Raw genomic sequence first — 22,695 nt, 5'->3', positions numbered from 1 at the left:
TTGGATGAAATAATGTTTGAATTTGGGAAATTTGGGAATTGAGGGTACATTATAACGGTCAGACATGTCAGCAATCCACGTGAGCAGCCCCCAAGCCATGTCACGCCGTGAAGTGCCACGTAGGGAGTGTTACTGACGGAGTCAACGCCGGAATATGGATTGGTTAGTTTCGTCCCACGAAACTCATGATTGATGGATACATTTGGTAGTTTCCGTCTCTTGTGGATAGATTTGTCAGCGTTTTCAACTTCCATGGGTACAAATGGTAGTTTACTCTTTATTATATATTATCATTAATTTACCGCGGGTCTCATTCTAGTTATATATACATACTGACGAGCAAGCTAAAGTCATAAATAAATCATGACTAATTTCGTGGAAGCATAACGGAAGAATCAACCCAAGAGTCTCCAATGCTTAAAGTCTTTCTAGTCTCTATCAATTTTAATCACTCGACAGCGAACCACAATATTATTATATGTGGAAGATCGATCAGAGTTTCCGATACATTATATTATTCCTGGAGTAACAAATACTTTTGGGGGGAAAAATGTCTACCAATTTTGTCCAATTCTTTGCTGCATCCTTGTCACTCTTCAAATGAATACGTACATGTTTTTGGCAAGACGTATATATTTTAATTTTCCTTTCTTTCTCTTCTGCATGGTCTCTTAACTCAATGACTCTATTGCCTTTTGTTACGCCAGCAAGATTCAATGCTTAATTTCCTTTTAATTTGATCTTTGTGTTACTTTCAAATTGATAATGTCACTTTATTTAGGAGACATTATTCTCATTATAAAATGCATATAAGACTAGATCTTATCAACTTGAGATGTGATAATTTGAAAAAATCAAATTGAAAGTAGCATTCCTTCTAGATAGCCATAGTCAATGCAATCAGGAAATTATTATCATCAAGGTCCAAGAACTTGCATCCTAATAATTAAAACTAGATTAGTTCAGAAATTATTATCGTCAATGTCCAAGAACTTGCATCCTAATTAAAACTAGATTAGTTTAGGATTGCATATAAGATTATTTAATTAACAATACAATAAATACTCAATCCAACCATGACCATTTACTTGTTATAGAATGAATGCTAACAAAGTTGAATCAATAGTCTCTGCCCTCTATAACCAGCAAGTATATTGAATTAGATATGTAGAGTTACATAACAATTGTGTTATGACTATTGCTTTAAGCAAATGAATCAACAGGAGTTTAAGAAAATGGTGCATCAAAAGAGGTGAATTGCAGAAAGGGAGCTACTAACTATTTAACTCAACTTCTCTACTACTATATAAAGGTGTTGGCTACTTGGCAGAGTTTAACTTCCATGCCTTGCCATTGCACTGAAATTTAACCTGTTTTGAAAATAACATGGATGGGAATATTCCTTCCACGATTTATCTTACATTTTCTAAGAATGTTTCTTTTTCTCTTTAACAACACCTGTTGTTACTTGTTAGGAATCTAATAGAAAATTTATATAACATGAGAATATAATTATAAAATTTTAAACTACAGAGATTTTTTATTAAAAATTTGATAAAACAGTAAGAACCTATAACTTCATTAAATCTTAAATAAATTTCCTTTTACTTAGATTGAGAGATCACTTCAATTTTTTACTTTAACATCATGAATCTATATTTACACTATTTATTTCAATTTTTTTTTAATCACTTTGTTATTAGCTATGTTCTTCTGTTTATGCAGAGGCTCTCCAGGAGATTAAACATCAAATGACAATCTCTATTACAAATTCGTACATATACATACATCAAACACCTCTCACTTTTCTTTATATATTACCACTTTAGATTCTTCAAAATAAAAATAAAAACACACACATGATCAAACAACAACACGGTTTCTCATCATCATCCACTTCTTCAATTTTGCCATTCTTATTGCAGTTGTGACATAGATCGTGTCGGCTAAATCTTCCACCCATCTGAAGTAAGCATGCCTCCAAGTTTTTTTGAACCACAAAGTCCCAATAAATCCCCAAAACCCAGTTGCAAAGCCAATTGCAATCACAAAGTAGAACAACCACTTTTCCAACTTATCTGTTTTGCTGTCTTCATCTTCAAATTCAGTGGTCCCATTAACTTGATGTAAATAACCACATTTGTTGGGTAGAGGAGATCCACAAAGATATGGGTTGCCAGCATAACTCGATGAATCATAAGTTGAAAACTGGTTCTCTGTAGGAATTGGGCCAGAGAAGTCGTTGTGTGACAAGTTTAAATGACTTAGTGATGTTAAGGCTGACATGCTGCTTGGAATTGTACCCGCGAGTTGGTTACTTGAAACATCAAAGGATTCAAGTGATCTCATATCTCCTATCATGTTAGGGATCTTTCCGATCAAATGATTGTTTGATAGATTCAAGCTATGCAAACCATTGAGCAATGTTATTCCTTTTGGAATGGAGCCAACCAAATTATTCTGGGACAAATCCATGATGACTACAAGCTTCAAGATTCTTATGTAGTCAAGTTCTCTTCCTTTTATGACTTCTATGACATCCTCCGTTTGCCAATCAGATTCTGGTGGAAGAGCAAAACCTCCAGCAATAGATGAATTTGGAGACAAAGCGGGACCCTCAAGAGTCATTCCTCGAAGATTGCCTATGCAGCGAGGTATTGAACCATTTAAATTGTTGCGAGAAAGGTCCAAGATTTTAATGGATGAGAGTTCACATATCTGTGAAGGAATGCTACCACTTAACCTGTTTTGCCGCAATCTTAGAATTTGTAGTGAAGAAAATGTGTTAGCACTCCATGATGGGATGGTGCCAGAAAGTTGATTCTCTCCGAGATCCATCATCGACAACTGGGTCAAATTTCTGACAGACGCTAGAAACTCTCCATGAAGACTGTTATTGTTCAAATGCAACCAAAAGAGAGAGGAAAGATTCCCAAATGAGCTTGGAACAGCCCCTGAGAGTTTGTTGGATGACAAATTTATTTCTTCCCATACTTTGTTATCTTTCCAACAATTGGGGATTTTACCAGATAGTCTGTTCTTTGAAAGGTCAAGGATACTCAAATAATCAAGTTGGCACAATGATCTTGGAATTGAACCATTTATGAGGTTATTTCCAAGAATCAAGTCCTCCAAATTGGGCATTATATGACCAATATGTTCAGGAAGTGAGCCACTGATTTGATTATTTGAGAGATTCAAATACCACATTTCTGAGAGAACCAAAAGCCTGCTTTCTTCCACTGTAATGGGTCCATTCAAATTGTTTGAAGACAGATCCAGGTTGAATAGATTCACAAGTTTTTGAAAATCAATACAAATTCTCCCATCTAGTTTATTCCTTGAAAGATCAAGCCTATTAAGATTTACAAGTTGGTTAAGACTTGGAGGGATGATTCCTTTTAAATAATTATTTGACAAATCAAGATTAGTTAGATTTATAAGTTGACCAAGACTCGAAGGAATGGATCCCGTCAGATAATTATTTGAGACATCAAAATATTGCAAATTTACAAGTTGCTCAAGATTTTGAGGAATAATTCCCTTTAAATAATTATTTGAGATATCAAAATCTTGTAAATTTACAAGTTGCTCAAGATTTTGAGTAATCGTTCCATTAAATGAATTATTTGAAAGATCGACTACCCGTAAATTTACAAGTTGTCCCATGAAATCAGGAAGGCCCCCTTCTAACTTGTTGTTAGATAGATATAAATTTTTCAATTTCAGTAATTTTCCAAAAGAAGAGGGAATGGGACCATAAAAAAGATTATCTTCGAGATAAAGGTAGCCTGGATTTTTAAGTTGTCCTAACCAAGATGGCAAATGATCGTTAAATTCATTTTCCCACAAATAAAGATTCTCCAAATCATGTCTAATGCAGGTAGACAAATCACTGTTTCCAATGAATTCTTTTCGGAGTTTGTTTCCTCCTATATTTAATGTTTTCAGGTGACACATATTTTTCAAAATGGATGAAATGGAACATTCCATAGATGTTAATTTATTAATTGAAAGATTGAGGTAGACAAGTTTCTTTAACTCAATAAACCAAGATGGAACTGAAGTAAAAGAGTTGTTAAAAAGGTCAAGGGACTCGATGCTAGTTATATTTTGTAAAGCAACAGGAATTTTACCTTGGAAGTTATTAGATGAGAGGGAAAGATACTTGAGTTTCTCAAACTTGTGAAACCAGGATGGAAGAGAGTCAAAATTGTTCTCAGAAAGGTCCAAAAATTCAATGGAAGTTGCATTTTGGAAAGCATTTGGAATTGGGCCATGAAGCCCACACCCTGAAAGATCAAGATACTCAAGTTTCTTAAAGTTGCCAAACCAAGATGAAACTGAAGTAAGATTGTTCCCACAGAGATCAAGATGCACAAGAGATGTCATGTTTTGTAAAGCATCCAAATTTGACACACTAAGTCCATTGGCGGCAAGACTTAGGAATTGAAGTTTAGGAGCAGTGATGGTGAGATTAATAATATCAACCTGAGCGAGGAAGAAGAAGCAACTTTGTCAAGTCCATGAATTATTAACCATCCAACTATCCAAGTAATAAGTTAGGATAAATACCTGAGACTCATTGTAAATAAAAGAGCCCATCATGTTGAGGTGTTCCAGCAATGGCAGTTGAGAAATCCAGTTGATGTTGCTGTCTGGTGAAAATTCATTGTCACTCAAATCAAGAAAGTGGAGGTTGGTGAGATTTCCAAGATTGTTGGGTATTTTCCCGCCAAAACCAGCACCAGAGAGGGACAAATACCTGAGGCGTTGCATAGAACCAATGAACATGGGTATGGGATTCCAATGGAAACGATTTCCAGTCAAGTCCAAATGAGTCAAGTATTCCAGTTCCAGCAGCGATGAATTAACATTCCCAGCTTCTAATAAAGACTGATTGTATAAAAGGTAACAGTTGTCATCATCGTCACTTCTTAACCAATATTCTCCTTCCCACATAGATCTCCAGCATTTCAGATAAGGAGTAGTGAGATCAAGCATGACAACATGACCAGTAACATTGTCACAACCGATCCCTTTCCATCGGCAACAGTCATCGCCATGCCATGAGGAAAGCATGTTTGATGAATCAGTCAGGGATGCTTTGAACTTCAAAAGAGCTTCCCTCTCTCTTTCAAGACATGGAGAGTGCAGAGTAGTACTTGGATTTGCACAAATGCCTGCAATTTCAGCCATCACCATCACAAGTACCAATACTGCGCATGCAGCAACATTTTGGTGTCTAATTCCCATTTTCAGTGGAATATAAATAGAAATTATTGATGATATTTAATTTGTGAATGGCTTTCACTCCACTCACTCAACCACATTATATATACATAAACATGAGAATGGAATAATCAATCAAGCCAACCTTTACGTTCCAAGAGTCTTGAGTATGTGTGGTGAAGTTTCAGTCTCCAATGCTTATCTTAAAAGTCTTTGAGCAATCAATTTGGTCTAATTCTTTGTTATATCCTTGTCACTCTTTAAATATATATGTAGATGTTTATGGCATGATATGCATTTTTTCCTTCCTTCATAAACACGGCAAAACAAAGCATGTAGCAATCAGATTTGAATTCCATGCCACTCTCTCATTAATATATGAAAATTCATAAATATTAGCTCCACATTATTTTTATTAGAACCCAAATATTGTTTGGAAAATTGAAAATAATCAACTATAATGTAACCACTATCAAATATAAAACAGAAAGATAGATTCTTTTTAATTAAGTATTTCGAGTAATTTATACACATCTTTTTCTTTTCTTCTTTTTTTTTTTTTCTCAATATTTAGTTGTAGTTGAGTAGTTGATTATTTCAAAATTGCCAAATGTAACTCAAAAAGTTAAAAGAGTGAAGTTAATGTCCTATTTTGACTATTTCTAAGGTAAATTATGCGGAGAGATAAATTAAGGTAAATTAATTATAGGATATAATATATTAGTATGAATTTAAAAATATTTATAATTTTTGAGTCAATATGTAAATTATATAAAGTATTAATTTGACAATTGTATATAATTTAATATAATTATTTAAGTAAAAAATAATACAAAGTAAAGTATTATTTACTTTTTTAAAAATATAAGTAGTTGATGTTAGAGTAGTACAAAGTTATATTTTTATTTGTTGTTATTATTTTGCATTTTCTTTGCTTATAAGAACTGATCTTTTTACGTGGGTGATTATTCAACTTTTATTTTTATATCTTGCTTGAAGTTATTTGTTTGTTCTTCCTCTCATGTTTTTGTATGAGTTTTATAGTGTTTTTTTTGTTCTACTTTTTGTTTATAAGTTTATCATCCGAAGATGTCTCTTGATTTTTTTTTATATTTTTTTTAATGTCTTGATTGATATGTGATCTTTATCTGATGATATTAGTGTTCGTGTTGGTTATTATATTTTTTCATGAAAGAGATGTTCATAATATAAGAACTTTATTGTAAATGAATTGTATACTATTTTTAAGAGTCTTATAAAAACTGCACATGTAGCATATGTATGATTTAGTAGTTGTTTTTGCTAGTTTTCTCTTAATTATTTTGCTAAAATTACACAGTTTTGCATTTCTCTTATACTCATTTATGTTCCTGAAATCTGTTTCTGTTGATCAGATCTTGAATCTTTTATCTGATCTTTCTATTTTAGCATTGTTGTTCCACTGACTGATTGTTGTGAACTGAGAAAAAGGTCTCATTGCATGTTATGTTCTAAGAATATTTCTTTTTCTTTTTAAGAAAACACCTATTGTTACTTGTTAGCGATCTAATCGAAAATTTATATCTAATACGAGAATTTAATTATAAACTTTTAATTATAAATTTTTGGTTCCCTGACATTACTCTAAACTTAATTGAAAATTTGATAAAACTATAAGAAGTTATAATGTAATTAAATATAAATAAAATTTCTAATTAATTAACTGAAAGATGACTTCAAATCAGACTTCAGAACGAAAAAAAGTGTGTCCTGTAATAAATCTATCTCTCTCTCTTTCTCTCTTTCTTCACACTTCTCATGAGTAATATGGATTACTCATTTTAAAAGTCATTTACCTTTATGCTGTAACTCGTTGAAGTGTCTCCATTTTTTTCTTTACTGCAACATCATGCATTTATATTTATAGTATTTACGTACGGGGTAATGCTAGATAGCCAAAAAATAATTATAATATAGAAATGTCATGTAAAAATTTCTATTCTCTTGATAAGCAAGTGATATACACCTTCTTATCACTTATTCTCCTTATCACCTATTATTTTGCTGCATATTTGGAGTCATTAATGTTCTTTCAAATCAAATCTCTAACATCTCTCAATCATTATTATCCATTAAATGCAATAATTCTCTGTAAAAATTATGAAAGTTAAATAATTAAAAAATTTTAACAACTTCTACTATACAACTTATATTTTACATATAGACTATTAAAAATTAAAAAATAAAATATAAAATATAAACAAAAATTTTAAAATAATTTTTTAAAAATAATTATTAACTCGTCATATTAAAATCAATAAATAAACATACATATGAATATTAAAAAAATATTAAAATAATTAAAATCACGACCTACTAATTCACATATGAGATAATTTGAAGAATACAATAAGACGTATAGTTTAAAATTTGATAATATTAATTATAAAAATTTATTAACTATAGACATGATAGGTACGAAATTATGAATATTATGAGTATAAATTATGGATGTTATTAATATGAAATTATAGATGTTATGTAGATAAATTTATGGATGTTATGAGTAAATTTATCAATTGAATAAATTAATTTAAGAATTTGACATTTTTTTAAATTTAATTACGATAAAATTTAAAAATATTTGTGTTAACTTAATAGTTACTTATGCAATAACTAAAAAAGATACATGTATGGTTGTAATATCTAATAAATATTAATTTAATTTTTAGATGTTAGTTGTATGTAATTATGGATGTTATGTATATAAACGTATGAATATTATGTGTATGAACATAGTAGTACAATATAATTATAAATACACATAAAAACACAAAAAAAAATCGGTTTATTACCATATCTCATCAAAATTAGTGTGATTTTTTATATTCTCAAAAATAATAAAAAATTTTTATTTTTCTAGACATAAATAGCAAACAAATAATGATCAAGGATGTTACGCATATAATTAAAGTGCTAAAAAATACATAAAAAATAATTCAAGTTATTACCATACCTCATCAGAGCACCTTCTACCATAGGTACTGTATTAAGGTCGAAATCAATTGCCATACAAATTATAATGATAAAAACAATAATTTCATGTAAAATTTCTTGGTTGATATACTATTGTGCTTGCAATGGTGTTATTCTTGTGATTTTTGAATGAATATGATTGAATTAACATAAAGTATATATTAGGATAGGTTTCATATTTCATATCTCCAGTAATTGATGATAAATACCATAACGGACAAAGAATCAATTGTAATTATTTAATGTATTTGATATTATAATTACCGTTCTTAAATATAATTATTAATCTTTATTATATTTTTATATATAAAAATTAAATTATAAAAAGGAATATTAAGTATTGATTACAATAATGCCTAATAAAAAGGGATACGAATTTATAATTAATATCATTAATAAGTAGATTTGATAAGAACGATAATAAGTAAAATGATAAGAGAGTGGAATAAAAAATAAAACTGATACTAAATGATATAAATGAAGTGAATTATGGAAAGTTTTGGCTAATTATGGCTGAAAAATTTTGGTTACCAAACTTTTTCCTTAAGTTAGATATGTTGTTATGCAGAGGCTCTTTAGGAAAATAAACATCAAATGACAATCTCTAACAAATTCATACATACCTCAAACATCTCTCACTTTCTTTAATTTATTACGACTTTTGATTCTTCAAAATAAAAATAAAAACACACTCATGATCAAACATCAACACGGTTTCTCATCATCATCATCCACTTCTTCAATTTTGCCATTCTTATTGCAGTTCTTCAATTGGAATATATATTATTGATCGATGATAGTTTGTTGATGGCTTTTCCACTCACTCAACCATATTATATATACATACTGACGAGCAAGCTAAGTCATAAATAAATCATGAATAATATGGAAGCATAATGGAAGAATCAACCCAAGAGTCTTCAATGCTTAAAGTCTTTGTAGTCTCTTTCAATGTTTAATCATTCGACAGTGAACCGCAATGTTACTATATGTGGAACACCAGAGTTCCGATACTTTCTCTTATTCCTGGAGTAACAAATACTTCTGGGGAAAAAAATGATTACCAATTTTGTCCAATTCTTTGCTGGATCCTTGTCACTCTTCAAATGAATACCTACAGGTCTTTGGTAAGACGTATTTAACTATTTATTTATCTATCTATTTTTATTACATACAAATTAATACTAAGATATTATAAAATAAATTTATATTATATAGTTATTTTTTATTGTGTCATGTCAATTATTTTAAATAAATAACAATAACTAAAAAAACTTTCATGCCATTAAACCATATCATCTATTTTGAATAGGTAGAATTTATTAGAAAAGCTCTCTTGTATTATAATTTTTTTTAAATTTATTAATCAATACTCTTAATTAATTGAATTTACTACGAATCATTAAGCATTTTAATTATAATTTATAATAACAATATAATTTTCAGTTATAGTAGTACTTCATCCATCTTATAATCTGTCACGGCCCAAAATGAATTATGATTGACGCTCAGGAAAATAATTCCCAAGCAAACCTAACTGACTCAAATATAAATTGAATAAGAAAATTACAAATATTTTAAATAAATTTATAATATCTAAAATGAATAATTACATATTTTTAACAAACAAAAAATAAAATAAATATGGGTGAATTCTACCGACATATAGAGCAGATGACGTCTAAAAACTCAACAACGAATAGATATCCATTGCAGATCATTACTCTTTAATAGAAAGGCTCACATAATCAAATATTTATTACTGAAAAATATTTTTAAAAAAATGGAGTGAGTTTTGTAACCCAGTGACTAAACAGTATATCTATAATCCACATGAGACCATATAAACATAATTTTAGTTAGAAGATAATAATTTATATAAATAAGTGAATCAATAAGGGAGTCCTCATATAGAAATCAAATCAAAAGTCCACACTTGGGCGGCTCCACCTCTATGGATAGCCCTTTTCTCTTGTGTGTCCTAACGGAATATCAGATCTAACGTGTGACCTACACATTAGGCTAGCAACACCTCTGAGTCTGAGTTACATGCATCTAAGTTAACGTCATAACCGCCGTTAACTACGATTTTCTAATACAAGCCTCCCAAACCAATTCAAAACATATAAATTCAATTATAATAAATATTTGATCTTTCAAATATATACGGTATTGAATCAAATTAAATAATACTTTCTCATAAGAAATCTTTTCTAACCATAACTTCTTCGATCATAAGTAATTTTAAACACATTTCACAATTTCAAAGTCAATAAGTACTAACAAATACTTCAATGCTTCAAAAGTATATATTCGAGTAAAATCAAATGTTCTAAAATAATATAAAACTTCATCAAACATATATATAGTCTCAAGTAAAATTTCTAAGATATGAGCTTCATAAAAATATTTTTTCAATTATAATAAATTAATTATTCTAATCAAATCAAAGTTCTTCAACAATAGTTTTATAAATATAATTAGAAACTCAGAATAGCATAAACCAAACAAATTAATGGTTATAAATGTAAAGCCTACTCACAAATTAGTCCCTAAGGGACCGAAGAAACCAAACCAGAGAGCCAAGATAAAAGGTGAGAAAGCTTGAAGTAGAATGGAATGAAAGAGCACGAAATATGGACCGAGGTAGCAGCAACAACTTCGATTTCTCACTGCAGCAACCTCAACAACAACCCTAGTATCAATAACATAGAACAACCACAGTAACGATGACAGCGAATCCAATAGCCTACGGTGGTTTAAAACTAAGCAAAGACAAAAAGGGACATCAAACATGATAGGACAGAGTCAATAATAAAGCTTTATGGCAAGACAAGGCAGAACAAGTTTAGTCTTCCCAAAGGAAATAAGAGGATGGAGCATCAGCAGCTCCGGTGACCCCCCACTGGCAAGAACAGAACAGGCAGAAGCAAAGCTGAGCTAGGGCAAACTTGCAGAGTTTCCAATTGCGGCTTCCAGCGATGTCAGTGCAATTCTCGGTGGCCAGAGGCGCGGTGGTGCAGCTTGCGACAACGGCAGATGCGTACCAGCTCCCCCTCCTCGCGAGACTCTCCTCTCTCTAGCCATTGTGTTTCTCTTTCTTCTGCGAGCTCCTCTCTCTCTCTTCGAAGCCCATACCTGCAGCTGCGACGGCAACAACGAAGCTCCCCTTTCAGCGGCAGGGACGGTCTCTAGGGGCGATGGCGAGGATGGCGGGACAGTGCCTCCTCTCTCGCGCCTCTTCTTTCTCCTTTCCCCATTTCCTGTTTTGAACTCCTTCTCCCTCTCCCTACCTAATCCGCGGCAACGACGGCGATGTCCAGCCTCACTGGTGTCACCTCCTTCTCCCCCTTTTCTTCCTTTATTCTCCCTCTCTGTTTTTCCTCGCTATTTTTCTTTCTTTCATTCTCAATAGTAGGGTGTGTGTGTCAGGAGAGGGTTAGGGTTTAGAAAAAGGGGATACAGGGTAGTTTAGGTATTTTAATAAAATTAGAGAGTATATATAAAATGTTTCCAAAAAATTTGAGATGTACATAATCTCCTCTTAATAATTATCTTTTAAATTATTCAATTCATATTTTTTAAAACATATAATTTACATACATATACATATATTAGAAAAAATATTTGAAGTTATAATAATAATAATAACGAATGTTAAAGAATATTAGAATTTTTCATGAGAGTAGTGATAAAAAATTAAAAATGAGTTATAAAATTAACAATGTAAAGTATTACATGTTATAAAATACTTAAAATACAAAATAAAAAATATTATATTAAAATTATAAGTAAAGATACTTAAAAAGATCAATTTACATTTAAAAAATCATTAAAAGTAATAATTATTAACTTAAAAAGCTAATTTTTGAAGTGATTCAAATAGTCATTCAATATTATTTTATTTTAATTTTAATATTAATATTTTAATTCCATCTAATGAAAATACAATCTATTTGTATTTATTAAAAATAATATAGATATATAAAACTCTAATTTTTGAAATAGAAATTAATAAAGATACACTATGGTACATACACACACACAAAAATAATTATAATATTAATACATATTAAAATATAAAATACACTTTGAGAATAAAACAATATGAGTATTTACATGCAAATACATAATTACTGATTTTTTTTACATATAATATTTTTAGTAAAAATAATCTTAAGCATTATATAAATAATTACAAGTCTTAAAATTTTCATAAATTTTTAATCTATATTTTCATGTGATTAAAATTTTATTATTTTAAAAAATATTTTTCTATTTATATTTATAATTATATTTTTAAAATTATTTTATAATATTTATTAATTATTACTATCATTTATTTGAGTGCCCTCAAAGTTCTCGTTCTAGTATATTTTAATTTTCATTGCCTTCATAAACACAAAAAAAAAAAAGAAGCAGCAGCATTCAGAGATGGATTCCTTTCTTTCTCTTCCGCATCCAGCAAGAGTCAACGCTTAATTTCTTTTAATTTGATATTTTTGTTATTTTCAAATTGATAACGATCACTTTATTTGGGAGACATAATTATTAAAATAAATTAAATAATTAATTTTAAATTTAAAAATAAAAATTTAAAAAATTTAAATATTTTAAAATTATTATAAAAGATAATTTAAACAAAAGTTAAATATCAAATAAAACTATAGAATTGACCAAAATACATATACGACTAGATCTTATCAACTCGAGATGTGACAATTTAAAAATATCAAATTGAACGTAGCATTCTTTTTAGATAGTCATAGTTAATGCAAGCACGAAATTTTTATCGTCAAGGTCCAAGAACTTGCATCCTAATAATTAAAACCAGATTAATTAAGGATTGCTTATAAGATTATTTAATTAATAATACAATAAAACAAGACTAAATAGTAAATACTCAGTTCGACACCATTTTTTTTTTTGTTGACTATTTCTTATTCTTTTTAACAACACCTGTTGTTACTTGTCAGGGATCTTATAAAAAGTTTGCATCTAATATGAAAATTTAATTATAAACTTTTAAACTACAAAAACTTGATTGAAAATTTGGTACAACTCTAGAAACCCATAATGTAATCAAATCCAAATAAATTTTTCTGTTACTTGATTAAAAGGTGACTTCGAGTAAGATATTAGAACGAGTAAAGTATTTGTCCTGTAATAAAATATCTCTCTCTCTCTCCACATCTCATAATTAATATGGTTTACTCATTACTCGTATACCTTTATGCTGCAATTCGTCGAAGTGTCTCCAATTCTTTTTTTAACTGCAACATCATGCATTTATATTTATACTATTTACTTAAATTTTTGTGTAACGACATTGTTAGTTATGCTGTTCTGTTTTACGCAGAGATTCTTCAGGAGATTAAAATAAAAATAAAAACACATACATCAGACATATTTCACTTTCCTTAATTTATTACCACTTTGATTCTTCAAAATAAAAATAAAAACACATACATGATCAAACAACAACACTTTTTCTCATCATCATCCACTTCTTCAATTTTTCCATTCTTATTGCAGTTGTGACATAGATCGTGTCGGCTAAATCTTCCACCCATCTGAAGTAAGCATGTCTCCAAGTTTTCTTGAACCACAAAGTGCCAATAACTCCCCAAAACCCAGTTGCAAAGCCAATTGCAATAACAAAGTAAAACAACCACTTTTCCAACTTATCTGTTTTGCTGTCTTCATCTTCAAATTCACTGCTCCCATTAACTTGATGTGAATAACCACATTTGTTGGGCAGAGGAAATCCACAGAGATATGGGTTGCCAGCATAACTGGATGGATTATAAGTTAAAAACTCGTTATCTGTGGGTATTGGTCCAGAGAAGTTATTGTGTGACAAGTTTAACTGACTGAGTGATGTTAAGGCTGACATACTTCTTGGAATTGTACCCGAGAGTTGGTTACTTGAAACATCAAAGGATTCAAGTGATCTCATATCCCCTATCATGTTAGGGATCTTTCCGATCAAATGATTGTTTGATAGATTCAAGCTATGCAAACCATTGAGCAATGTTATTCCATTTGGAATGGAGCCAACCAAATTATTCTCGGACAAATCCATCATGACCACAAGCTTCAAGATTCTTATGTAGTCAAGTTCTCTTCCTTTCACGACTTCTATGACATCCTCAGTTTTCCAGCCAGACGAATTGTGAAGCTCAAGCGCAAATAAAGTAAGAGACAAAGCGGGAGCGGGAGCCTCAAGAGTCATTCCTTGAAATTTGCCTATGCACCGAGGTATTGAACCATTTAAATTGTTGCAAGAAAGGTCCAAGATTTTAATGGATGATAGTTCACATATCTGCGAAGGAATGCTGCCACTTAACCTGTTTTGCCGCAATCTTAGAATTTGTAGTGAAGAAAATGTGTTAGCACTCCATGATAGGATGGTGCCAGAAAGTTGATTCTCTCCGAGATCCATAATCAACAACTGTGACAAATTTCTCATAGACGCTAGAAACTCTCCATGAAGGCTGTTATTGTTCAAATGCAACCATGACAAAGAGGAAAGATTCCCAAATGAGCTTGGAACAACCCCTGAGAGTTTGTTGGATGACAAATTTATTTCTTCCAATGAGGTTATTTCCAAGAATCAAGTCCTCCAAATTGGGCATTATATGACCAATATGTTCAGGAAGTGAGCCACTGATTTGATTATGTGAGAGATTCAAATACCACATTTCAGAGAGAACCAAAAGCCTGCTTTCTTCCACTGGAATGGATCCATTCAAATTGTTTGAAGATAGATCCAAGTATGATAGATGCACAAATTTTTTAAAATCAATACAAATTCTCCCATCTAGTTTATTCCTTGAAAGATCAAGTGTATGCAGATTTACAAGTTGGTTAAGACTAGTAGGGATGATTCCTTTTAAATAATTATTTGACAAATCAACATAGAATAGATTTATAAGTTGACCAATACTTGAAGGAATGGATCTCCTTAGATAATTATTGGAGAGATAAAGAGTATATAAATTTACAAGTTGTTCTAGATTTTGAGGAATAATTCCCTTGAAATAATTATTTGAGATATCAAAATATTGTAAATATACAAGTTGTTCAAGATTTTGAGTAATCGTTCCATTAAATGAATTATTTGAAAGATCCACCGCCAGTAAATTTACAAGTTGTCCCATGAAATCAGGAAGGTCCCCTTCTAACTTCTTGTTGGATAAATTCAAGTCTTCCAATTTCAGTAATTTTCCAAAAGAAGAGGGAATGGGACCATAGAAAAAATTATATTGGAGATAAAGGTAGCCTAGATTTTCAAGTTGTCCTAACCAAGATGGCAAATGATCGTTAAATTCATTTTCACTCAAGTCAAGATTCTCCAAATTATGTCTAATGCAGGTAGACAAATCATTGTTTTCTATGGATTTTTTTAGGAGTCTGTTTCTTGCTATATCTAAACTTTTCAGGTGACACATTTTTTTTTAAATGAATGAAATGGAATATTCCATGGATGTTAATTTATTACTTGAAAGACTGAGATAGGCAAGTTTCTTTAACTCAACAAACCAAGATGGAAGTGAAGTGAAAGAGTTGTCAGAAAGGTCAAGGGACTCAAAGCTAGTCATATTTTGTAAAACATCAGGAATTGAACCCTGGAAATTATTAGATGAGAGAGAAAGATGCTTGAGTTTCTCAAACTTGTGAAACCAGGATGGAAGAGAGTCAAAATTGTTCCAAGAAATGTCCAAAAATTCAATGGAAGTTGCATTTTGGAAAGCATTTGGAATTGGGCCATGAAGCCCACACTCTGAAAGACTAAGATACTCAAGCTTTTTGAAGTTGTCAAACCAAGATGAAACTGAAGTAAGATTGTTCCCACCAAGATCAAGATGCACAAGAGATGTCATGTTTTGTAAAACATTAGGAATTGAACCCTGGAAGTTATTAGACGAAAGATAAAGATGCTTGAGTTTCTGAAACTTATGAAACCAGAATGAAAGAGAGTCAAAATTGTTCCCAGAAAGGTCCAAACTTTCAATGGAAGTTGCATTTTGAAAAGCATTTGGAATTGGACCATGAAGATAACACCATGAAAGATCAAGATACTCAAGTTTCTTGAAGTTGCCAGACCAAGATGGAACTGAGATGAAAGAGTTGTCAGAAAGGTCAAGAGACTCAATGCTAGTCATATTTTGTAAAACATCAGGAATTGAACCCTGAAAATTATTAGATGAAAGAAGAAGATGCTTGAGTTTCTCAAACTTGTGAAACCAGTATGGAAGAGAGTCAAAATGGTTCCAAGAAAGGTCCAAAAATTCAATGGAAGTTGCAGTTTGGAAAGCATTTGGAATTGGGCCATGAAGCCCACACCCTGAAAGATCAAGATACTCAAGTTTCTTGAAGTTGCCAAACCAAGATGGAATTGAAGTAATACTGTTCACACTAAGATCAAGATGCACAAGAGATGTCATGTTTTGTAAAGCATCCAAATTTGGCACATTAAGTCCATTGTTGGCAAGACTTAGGAATTGAAGTTTAGGAGCAGTGATGGTGAGATTAATAATATTTACCTGAGCGAGGAACAAGAAGCAACTTTGTCAAGTCCATGAATTATTAACCATCCAACTATCCAAGTAATAAGTTAGGACAAATACCTGAAACTCATTGTAAATAAAAGAGCCCTTTATGTTGAGGTGCTCCAGCAATGGCAGTTGAGAAATCCAGTTGATGTTGCTGTCTGGTGAAAATTCATTCCAACTCAGATCAAGAAAGTGAAGGTTGGTGAGATTTCCAAGATTATTGGGTATTTTCCCGCCAAAACCAGCACCAGAGAGGGACAAATACCTGAGGCGTTGCATAGAACCAATGAACATGGGTATGGGATTCCAATGGAAACGATTTCCAGTCAAGTCCAAATGAGTCAAGTATTCCAGTTCCAGCAGCGATGAATTAACATTCCCAGCTTCTAAATATTGATAGCGTAAAAGGTCACAGTTGTCCTCATCATCCCTTCTTAACCAATATTCTTCTTCCGGCATGGATCTCCAGCATTTCAGATAAGGAGTGGCGAGATCAAGCATGACAACGTGACCAGTAACATTGTCGCAGCCGATCCCTTCCCATCGACAGCAGTCATCGCCATGCCATGAGGAAAGCGTGTTTGACGAATCATTCAGGGATGCTTTGAACTTCACAAGAGCTTGCCTCTCTCTTTCAAGACACGGAGAGTGGAGGAGAGTACTTGAATTTGCACAAATGCCCGCAATTTCAGTCATTACCATCACAAGTACCAGTGTTGCGCATGCAGCAACATTTTGGTATCCAATTCCCATTTTCAGTTATTGGTGATATTTAATTTGTGAATGGCTTTCACTCCACTCACTCAACCACATTATATATACATAATCATGAGAATGGAATAATCAATCAAACCAACCTTTACGTTCCAAGAGTCTTGAGTATGTGTGGTAAAGTTTTAGTCTCCAATGCTTATCTTAGAAGTCTTTGAGCTATTCTCTCTCAGTTTCTAATTATTCCAGGAGTACCAAATACGCTTGGAAAATAATGTATCAATTTGCTCTAATTCTTTGCTATATCCTTGTCACTCATTAAATCAATATGTAGATGTTTATGGCATGATATGCATTTTTTCCTTCCTTCATAAACACGGCAGCAATCAGATATAGATTCCATGCCACTCTCTCATTAATGTATGAAAATTATATATAAACTAGCGAGAGATAATATATGAAAATTCATAAATATTAGCTCAACATTATTTTTATTAAAACCCAAATATTGTTTGGAAAATTAAAAATAATCAACTATAATGTAACCACTATCAAATATAAAACAGAAAGATAAATTCTTTTTTAATTAAGTATTTCGAGTAATATATACACACATCCTTTTTTTTCTTTTTCTCAATATTTGGTTATAGTTGAGTGGTTGATTATTTCAAAATGGCCAAATGTAACTCAAATGTTAAAAGAGTGAAGTTAGTGTCCTATTTTGACTATTTCTATACTCTTAGCTTACAAATTAAAACATTTTATTACACTGCAAATTTTAAATAATTTTTCATACTTTTCTCACTTTTTAATTAATAAGTATTTTAAATATACACTATGTCAGTCCTAGTGAATGGATCTCCATCCAAGCCATTTAAGATAGAGAGGGACCTAAAACAAGGAGATCCACTGTCTCCTCTTCTGTTTGTTCTTGTGGTGGGTGTTGCACAGGATGCTAGGAGAAGTTGTAAGGAATGGGCGTATTAATCCGTTACTGGTTGGGAGAGATCACATTGAACTGTCACATCTCCAATTCGCGGATGACACTATCTTGTTTTGCCCTCCGGAGACAGAGACAATTGTGAATTATAAGAGGTTGTTGCGCTGTTTTGAGCTGATGTCGGGTCTGAGGCTCAACTTTGATAAGTCGAATCTGATCTCAGTTAACTGTGAGCAGGAGTGGGTGGAGCATGTGTGTGGCCTCCTAGAGTGCAAGCAAGCTGTTTTACCTGTTAGGTATCTCGGAATTTCTCTAGGAGCGAACCTGCGTTTGGTGAAGACTTGAAAACCGGTCATAGAGAAGGTGGAAGAGAAGCTCAATTTATGGAAAGCGAAGGTTCTAAACAAAGCAGGCAAGCTAGTTCTTATTAAATCGGTGTTGAATAGCCTGTCGGTATACTACCTTAGCCTGTACAAGATGCTGAAGGCGGTGGCTGACAAATTGATTGCCTTACAAAGGAGGTTCCTGTGGTGTAAGGAGGATGGTAATAATGGTATACCTCTAGTGAAGTGGGAAGTGGTTCAGGCACCTAAAAAGGCTGGGGGGTTCGGGGTCGGGGATGCAGTGCTCAGGAACACAGCACTGCTGTTTAAGTGGTGGTGGCAGTTTTCCAAGGAAGATTGTCTGTTATGGAAGAAGATTGTCTGTTCGTGTAACAATTTGAATCCTAAGGTTATGCTTTCTAGTCAGACTTTACCGGTAAAGGGTGGCTCCTGGAAAGACATATGTCAGTTGGATATAAAAGCACAGCAGGTAAAAGAAAAAGTTATTAGTGGTCTGGCAATGGAAGTTGGTGATGGTCGAAGGACACTATTTTGGGAAGATAACTGGGTCCAGGGTGGTCCTCTGAATGCGCGTTTTCCAAAGATCTTCTCTGTTTCAAACCAATAAGAATTTGTGATAGGGGATTGTGGGTTCTGGGATGGGTTAGAGTGGATTTGGAATTTCTATTGGAGGAGGAAGCTGTTTCAATGGGAGTTGGAACTAGTTCACCAACTTCATGATAGGTTAAGACCAGTGAAGCTATCAGCTGATAGAGCAGATAATCTTGTTTGGAAATTTGATAATAAAGGCATTTTTTCGGAGGAGATTACAAGTTATAGCTTCACAAGTTCGATCTGGAAAGGGTTGGTTCCGCCTAAAATTGAGCTGTTTGGTTGGTTTGTTTTAGTGGATGAGTGAATACTAAAGAAAGGTTGAGTAGATTAGGCATCACTCGCCAGCATGAAAGTATTTGTGTCTTGTGTAAAAAGGAGATTAAATGTGTTCACCATTTGTTTGTATTCTGTGAGTTTATGTGGCAGGTGTGGTGCGTCTGGTTGAGATATTTTCATAGAGATTGGGCTGTCCCTGGAAGCATTAAAGACTTCTTTGAGAGTTGGAATGGAACATCTAATAGAAAAGAGGAGCAGTGGCTGACTGGGTTCTTTGCGGTTATTTGGAACGTCTGGTTGGAACGCAATAACAGGATCTTCAATAATAAAGAGGTACATGTTGATGTCATACAAAATAGGACGTTTTTTGAGCTATAAGGAGTGGGCTGGTTTGGATCCTATTGGTTGTTGATGGCAATGTCGGATATGACATAGGATTGCTAACTTTGTGTTTAGATTTGCTTTTGTTTCTGTCTGTTTTATGCTCCACTCTCATGTGTCGAGCTTCATTTGTTTCAAACAAAAAGTATTTTAAATATACATATTTAATTTAAGATTATAAACATATTATAAGTTCTATATATTTGTAAGAATATAGTTTATTTAAAAGCGTAAGATAACTTTTTTATTTTATGAATTAATTTTTGTTATTAAGTTAATGAGTTTGTGTTGTTTGCCAAAAAATTCAGGAAAATGATGAAGTTCAAAGGCAAAGGCGGCAGCTCAAGAAAAATGAAGAAAGACCTCAGCAAAGTAACTTGTTTCAATTGCAAGGAAACAGGGCACTTCAAATCTGATTGTCCTAAGTTGAAGAAGGATGAGAAACCAAAAAGAGGAAAGAAGAAGGGACTGATGGCTTCATGGGAAGATTTGGAAAATGACTCAGATGATGATGATGAGGAATCCGAGACCAAGTCACAACCATGTCTCATGGCAGATCACATAGATCAAGTAGTCTTTCATAACCCTAACACTGAAGACCTTCATCTTATGATAGACCACCTTTCTGAAAAAATAAGATGTTTTCTGCTTGATAACCAAGATCTTGAACAACAAATTATCATTCTTAAAGCTGAAAATAGTTTTCTTAAAGATAAAGTAAGGGAGGCCGAAACTGCTTGTGATCTTGTAGAAGAAAATAAGCAGTTGAAAGCTCAACTTAGAAGTTGTGAAAGTGATCATTCGGTAGTTGCATATGTACACTGTTTTAAGGAAAATGAAGAGTTGCTAAAAAAGGTTAGAAGCCTTGAAAATGACTTAGCCAAGTTCACTCAAAGTTCTGAAAATTTAAATCAAATATTGGCTAGTCAAAAACTACTCTTTGATAAAGCTGGTTTGGGGTTTTATAAATCTGATGAGAAACCTTCCTTTGAAAATAGAGCTTCATCTTCTAATGACACAAGGTTTCAATATCCCACCTACTTTAACAAAACAGCAACTCCAAGATTTTGTAGGCTATGCAACCGAAACGGTCATTTTCCCATTCAATATTTTTTTGGTGAAAGAATGATTGGTGATAAAATTTACAAAGTTGTTTTTGATTACAATGGTTTGGGATATAGGAGATGGTTTAACGTGAAAGGATCCAAGAAGATTTGGATACCTAAGGTCACTTGAGCTCATTTTGTAAGTATGCCTAGCATCCAAGAGGAAGAAAAATATGTGGTACATGGACAGCGGATGCTCTAGGTACATGACCGGAAAGACAACCTTCTTCATAAAGCTTGATGAGTATGATGGAGGACTTGTCACCTTTTGTGATGATAGTAAAGGAAAGATAGTGGCTATTGGTAAAGTTGGTAAAAGCTTTTCATCTTGTATAAATGATGTTCTTCTTGTAAATGGTTTGAAACATAATTTACTTAGTGTAAGCCAATTGTGTGATTTAGGATTTGAAGTTATTTTTAGAAAATTTGTGTGTTTAGTTGTTTGTGAAAAAACTGAAGATATTTTGTTTGAAGCTAAAAGATGCAACAATGTGTATGGATTAACTATTGAGGACTTGAAAGAACAAAATGTAACATGTTTTACCTCTATTGAATCTGAAAAATGGCTATGGCATAGAAAGTTGGGTCATGCTAGTATGTACCAAATTTCTAAGCTAGTAAAGAAAAATCTGGTTAGAGGAATTCCTAAAATCAAATTTGATAAGGATCTTACTTGTGATGCTTGTCAATTAGGCAAACAATTTAAATCCTCTTTTAAACCAAAAGATGAAATTTCAACCAAAATGCCATTAGAAATGTTACACATTGATCTTTTTGGTCCAACAAGAACTCAAAGTTTAGGAGGTAAACACTATGGTTTAGTAGTGGTGGATGATTACTCTAGATTTGGTTGGGTACTTTTTCTTGCTCATAAAAATGATGCTTTTCATGCTTTCTCAACCCTTTGCAAGAAAATTCAAAATGAAAAAGATTTAAAAGTGGCACATTTGAGAAGTGATCACGGAAAAGAATTTGAAAACCAAGACTTTGAAAAATTCTGTGATGACTTTGGAATTACTCATAATTTTTCATGACCTAGAACACCTCAACAAAATGGGGTTGTTAAAAGAAGGAATAGAAGCCTTCAAGAGATGACTAGGGCTATGTTATGTAAGAATGAGGTTCCTAAATTTCTATGGGCTGAAGCTGTAAATACAGCATGCTATATTTTGAATAGGACAATAATTAGAAAAGGGTTGAAAAGAACTCCTTATGAACTATGGAAAGGAACCCCTCCAAATCTTAAGTATTTTCATGTTTTTGTATGCAAATGTTTTGTGCTTAACAACAAAGAAAATCTTGGTAAGTTTGATCCAAAATCTTATGAAGGAATGTTTGTTGGATACTCCACCACTAGCAAGGCCTATAGGATTTATCTCAAAGAACATAGGACCATAGAGAAATTCATACGTGTTACTTTTTGTGATTCTAATTTAATTCCCAGTACTGTGATAGATAATGATTTAGATTGTGAAGGAGCTGGAACAAGCAAAGAGAATCCCAAGTCTGTCCAAATTGAAGAATCTGCCAGCCCAGTT

The 22,695-nt window shown here is 32.4% G+C and overlaps 3 protein-coding genes across 3 annotated transcripts; all 3 read right to left on the bottom strand.

Moving 5' to 3' along the window:
- Positions 1 to 1,740: 1,740 nt before the first annotated feature.
- LOC112717091 (uncharacterized) lies at positions 1,741 to 5,473 on the bottom strand. Its single transcript, XM_025769190.3, has 2 exons — positions 4,576 to 5,473; positions 1,741 to 4,491 (listed from the first exon to the last, which is right to left on the bottom strand). Exons 1-2 carry the CDS (start codon positions 5,254 to 5,256, stop codon positions 1,864 to 1,866), a joined length of 3,309 nt encoding a protein of 1,102 aa, XP_025624975.1. The 5' UTR covers positions 5,257 to 5,473; the 3' UTR covers positions 1,741 to 1,863.
- An 8,183-nt stretch (positions 5,474 to 13,656) lies between these two features.
- On the bottom strand, positions 13,657 to 14,719 carry LOC114924515 (receptor-like protein EIX2). Its single transcript, XM_029289337.2, has one exon. It carries the CDS (start codon positions 14,717 to 14,719, stop codon positions 13,721 to 13,723), a length of 999 nt encoding a protein of 332 aa, XP_029145170.1. The 3' UTR covers positions 13,657 to 13,720.
- LOC112717090 (uncharacterized) lies at positions 13,657 to 17,836 on the bottom strand. The gene is made up of 2 exons (XM_029289336.2): positions 16,881 to 17,836; positions 13,657 to 16,796 (listed from the first exon to the last, which is right to left on the bottom strand). Exons 1-2 carry the CDS (start codon positions 17,556 to 17,558, stop codon positions 15,708 to 15,710), a joined length of 1,767 nt encoding a protein of 588 aa, XP_029145169.1. The 5' UTR covers positions 17,559 to 17,836; the 3' UTR covers positions 13,657 to 15,707.
- Between the last annotated feature and the right edge of the window lie 4,859 nt (positions 17,837 to 22,695).

The sequence above is a fragment of the Arachis hypogaea genome, chromosome 10 (genome assembly GCF_003086295.3).
Source record: "Arachis hypogaea cultivar Tifrunner chromosome 10, arahy.Tifrunner.gnm2.J5K5, whole genome shotgun sequence".
Classification (NCBI taxonomy): domain Eukaryota; kingdom Viridiplantae; phylum Streptophyta; class Magnoliopsida; order Fabales; family Fabaceae; genus Arachis; species Arachis hypogaea.
The sequence above is the reverse complement of the archived record's forward strand: the minus strand, read 5'-3'. Positions and strand labels throughout refer to the sequence as shown.

Excerpts from the sequence above, each read along its gene's own strand:
- LOC112717091 (XM_025769190.3), bottom strand. The coding sequence starts at position 5,256 with ATGGGAATTAGACACCAAAATGTTGCTGCATGCGCAGTATTGGTACTT. Across the intron at positions 4,492-4,575 it reads TTATTTACAATGAGTCTCAG|GTTGATATTATTAATCTCAC; the intron begins GTATTTATCCTA and ends TTCCTCGCTCAG.
- LOC114924515 (XM_029289337.2), bottom strand. The coding sequence starts at position 14,719 with ATGAGAAATTTGTCACAGTTGTTGATTATGGATCTCGGAGAGAATCAA.
- LOC112717090 (XM_029289336.2), bottom strand. The coding sequence starts at position 17,558 with ATGGGAATTGGATACCAAAATGTTGCTGCATGCGCAACACTGGTACTT. Across the intron at positions 16,797-16,880 it reads TTATTTACAATGAGTTTCAG|GTAAATATTATTAATCTCAC; the intron begins GTATTTGTCCTA and ends TTCCTCGCTCAG.